At 30.9% G+C, this 4166-nt stretch overlaps 1 protein-coding gene across 1 annotated transcript; it reads right to left on the bottom strand.

Moving 5' to 3' along the window:
* Positions 1-901: 901 nt before the first annotated feature.
* LOC129309922 (uncharacterized) lies at positions 902-3964 on the bottom strand. The gene is made up of 2 exons (XM_054951681.1): positions 3092-3964; positions 902-1170 (listed from the first exon to the last, which is right to left on the bottom strand). The coding sequence occupies exons 1-2, from the start codon at positions 3318-3320 to the stop codon at positions 1061-1063; spliced, it is 339 nt and encodes a 112-aa protein (XP_054807656.1). The 5' UTR covers positions 3321-3964; the 3' UTR covers positions 902-1060.
* Between the last annotated feature and the right edge of the window lie 202 nt (positions 3965-4166).

The raw sequence follows: 4166 nt of genomic DNA, 5'->3' as shown, positions 1-4166 counted from the left end.
GTTTTACTTGCACGTAGAAATAAAGTTCTATAATGTATCCAATAACTAGCAGCAATGTGATTTAAAAAAAATTAAAAGCAATTTGTTGACATAGAAAGAATGTACCAGCTAGACTATCAGGAATAATCAATTGTGGTAGATACGTAATATGTATACTCCCTTCTGTCTTTATTATAGGATGCTTTCTATAAGTATTTTTTGATTATTAATATAAAACACTTGATAGAATATTAATTATATTTTTTAATATTATATCTATTTAAATTTATCAATTATAAAATAGAATATAATGCAAATTTTAATTTTTTATTTAAATAGGGGTAAATTTAAAAATTTATTCTATTTTCAAATAAAGTTAATAACTAATTAACCACATCTCATTGATTTTATTAAAGTAACTAGAGATGTTTTATAATAAGGATTAGAAGTAATATGTTTATTTCTTGAAAACATGGCATGACAATTGGTTAGGAAATAAGTAGAGAATAACTAATCATGAACTTTCACGATTCTTCCCTTTTATTTGGTTGTGCATTTAATTTTATCTTTTATCAAAAGACATTTTCTAGAAACTTCATTTGACTCAAAATATAGGATATTAGATCGATTTTTTTTTTTAACTATATCCCTATTTCATTTATTTGAAAGAATGATTTATGGAAATTCCAATTGTCATTACTAAAACACTTATATCAGACACTTAATTAGAATATAATTAACAAGATATACAATTTTTTAAAAGATTAAAGTTTCAATTAATTTTTAAAAAAATTATAAATTAGTTGACAATATGTAGACACGATGGAATGTCTGGTTTTTTCTACGTTCAGAAACACAAGAAAGAGCATTCTTATTTTTTATTTTTATATGCATAAATGATAAACTTCATATTATTCTCAAATTGACAACATTGAACATGTTTCCTACTTATGGAAATTAAATATAATAATGAAGTGGAACAATGCCTCTTTGTGTTTTCGTTCTAATGGAACAAAAATTAAAAGCTGTTGTGGAGTCTCAAATGAAGCATGTTCCAAGTTCTTACATACTTCTCCAACGTTTAATTGAAAACAAGGTAAAGCTCAAAATCTGGTGCTGCGATTGCGCAGACCCGAGCGAAGCTCATCATGGATATCGGCAGCCTGAGGGAAAGTACTTCACTAACTCTATCTTCAAATACATGAAATCACAACAAAACCAAAAAGAATGATCGATGATGATGAGAATTAAGAAAATATAGTAACCGATAAATGTTCGGCAGGAGAGAATATGATATGTCAAAATGTGAAATATTTGTACCCTGTTTTTCTTTCTAGAGCTGACAATCAATGTTACTATCTATTAGTTAAAGGACAACGTTGCAATAATTTTTACACTTAAAGAATAACATTATCCTAATGAATAATTTAAGATAACCAATTTTCTTGTAGAAATAAGTGAGGGCAAAAATAACCTTTAACCAAGAAAATAAACATGGAAAATTAAGTTTAGTATGCATCTCACCCCGTGATATGTTTGTATAATAGAAGTAGAGAAAAAATGAAAATCAGATAAAGTGAACAGATTAGATTGCCCTTACCTTTAACTACATGAGTGATTAACAGATGACAGAATAGTCTTTTTGTTCATCATTTCATAATGCATATTGTCCTTTCCATCTTGGATGGAAAAATACGCCACCTGTCTCACTAAAAATATGATGCAATTCATTGAAGGTCTGCTATGATTATTGGTTATCCTGACAATTATTTATCTGTTCAGGCCCTGTTAAGTCATATATAAGTATAGTCAAGGAAATTAAATTCCCGAGCTCATCTTTGGTGGCGCCCATGTAATAAGATTTAAACCATTTAAATTTTAATCTAAATGGTCTAAATTTATAGTAATATTTATATTTTTATTTTATATTTATTAAAATAAAATTTATAAAATAATTTAATGATTTAATAATTTTTGTTAAAATTATAGCGATGTTGCCCTTTTAACTAATGGATTTTAAATATGAGCTATGCATAATATATTTGGATAGTTAAAATATAACAATTATAAAAATTTTAATGTTAAATTAGACACTCCAAATTAAATTTATATCATATTGAAAATAAAAAAAATTATTTTATAATTTTTATTTTAATAAATATAAAATAGAATAATATTTTAAATTTGAATCATTCAAATTAAAATTTAAATGATTTAAATCTCATCATATTGATTAGCATTGAAATTCAATTCTAAATTCCCCGAGAGCTGACGATCAACTTTCAATCGCATAGTCATATTAGCCCGGAAAGTAAAAATACACCATCGTGTCCTATGCCCAATGAAAGAAAGGTATTGGTTCAGAAACCGAATGAAAAAGGAAACTCTGATTTATTGCTTCAAACTTAGATGTTTACAAGGAAATGAGGATCCCTATTTATACTACTCTGATGCTTAAACTGATAATTAGAAATAAATGGCAAGTTACAAATGCATTTTATTTTCATTAATGGTGGTGCCGGAACGGACATAAACGGACGTCCGGTTTTTCCATTCACTGCTGTCGTTCCGTTTCAGGTATAATCGTCCTGATCATTATTTATGAAAATAGATTTCTCAACTCGCAGTACGTTCAATTTATTATAAAGTTTTAGAAACACGGAGACTGATGCGGATTAGAGACACAATACAGCCATGATACTGCAACATGACAACGTGATACAGTGCTTCAGTGTAGTTAAAGTGTAGGGCCATGTTTGAGTCAGATATGCATCAAATATGATGCTTCTATTTAAAGCTAAAGTTCTGCCGTAGGATTCTGAAAGATTGATTTATTGACAAAACGTTTTAATCTGCAACGTAGTGAACCTCCCTTTCAACCCTTTTTTTCCCAACGGTATCACATTCTTAGCAATCTACTATAAAAGAGGTCTCCCATCCTTCTACACCTTATTGCCTTTCTGGAGCACATCTGAATTTTGATATTCCAGATTCATTTTAAGATATCATCATGGACAATTCATGTGTAGTGCTCCAGAAAATAAATCATAAACACTGCCATTTGCAAATGCATCAAATGAAAAGGAAATTCCCAGAGTCAGATTGATCATACCTGAGCTTTGACACGGCCAACAGTCACAAAACAAAAAAGCATGGGCGAGCCAAGGTGACAGCTCTTCATCTCTGTGAAAAATTCTATGCCCACAAAAGAGGAATATAATCCAGCATTGAAGCCCATAACAAAGAGGACAGGTGGAGAGTGGAGACCCACACGTAAGAGATCCGAACACATCACACAAAAAGGGGCGCATTTCATCGAACAGATACAATGCAGAATTCATAATTGCCCTTTACAGGAATAAGACTCACTTGCGAGCTGACGGATTTTCGAACAGCGAGTCAAATTGAGAATGATACCAGACCATCCACAAGAATCAGTTATGTTCTCCCACTAGCTCCAAGGCCTATATATACAGTGGCGTCAATCGAGCTAGATATAGCATGAGGCAGGGAGATAGATGTGAGAAGGAGAAAAGAATGGTGAAGAGACCTCCATTTGAGGTTAATACAAGGTCGCAGAGTTTTTCATGAAGAGGAGGAGAGTGGAATGGAGCCAAGGATGACTTGCCGGCGAAGCAAGCTCGTGAATAGAAGCTTGCATCGATCTGGTGGGAATTGATTTCCCGGCGAGTCAATCCTGTGGCTACATTTGGTTCTCGGCTTCTCGTGTGAGACTCTGGTGGTCCCTTCTTTGTTGGATTTGTGTTACAGTACGCAGCCTAGCGGATTGCTGACAGGACCAACTGGTGGTTGTTGCCTGTATTTCTAATGGTGGGATCAATGAAAGGTTTTTTATTGGATTAAGTTGCATTTTTATCAAACTATTTTTGCAACTCAACATTATAAGTTATTTGTCGTAATAATTTTATCTTTAAAATAATTAAAATATCGTATATTTGCTTTTGATGTTAAATACCTCAGCATTGACTATTAAAAATATTAACAAGAATTGAAATTTAATCAAAAACACTGCATATCATAATAAGCAGATGCAAGTTAAAGTACATTTTTTACTACATTTTAATTATTTTAAATGCAAAATTATTATGACACAAATAATTTATGATATTAGATGCTCATCATAGAATAATTCAAGAATCAAAATGCATCTTAACCTTTTTTTTTTA

Source organism: Prosopis cineraria, unplaced genomic scaffold (genome assembly GCF_029017545.1).
Source record: "Prosopis cineraria cultivar Desert tree isolate PC_DT_omini unplaced genomic scaffold, ASM2901754v1 PC4, whole genome shotgun sequence".
Classification (NCBI taxonomy): Eukaryota; Viridiplantae; Streptophyta; class Magnoliopsida; order Fabales; family Fabaceae; genus Prosopis; species Prosopis cineraria.
This window is presented reverse-complemented; position numbering and strand designations above follow the sequence as displayed.

Coding starts and splice junctions, on each gene's coding strand:
- LOC129309922 (XM_054951681.1), bottom strand. CDS start 3,320: ATGAATTCTGCATTGTATCTGTTCGATGAAATGCGCCCCTTTTTGTGT. Junction 1,171..3,091: donor TTGGCCGTGTCAAAGCTCAG/GTATGATCAATC, acceptor ATGTATTTGAAG/ATAGAGTTAGTGAAGTACTT.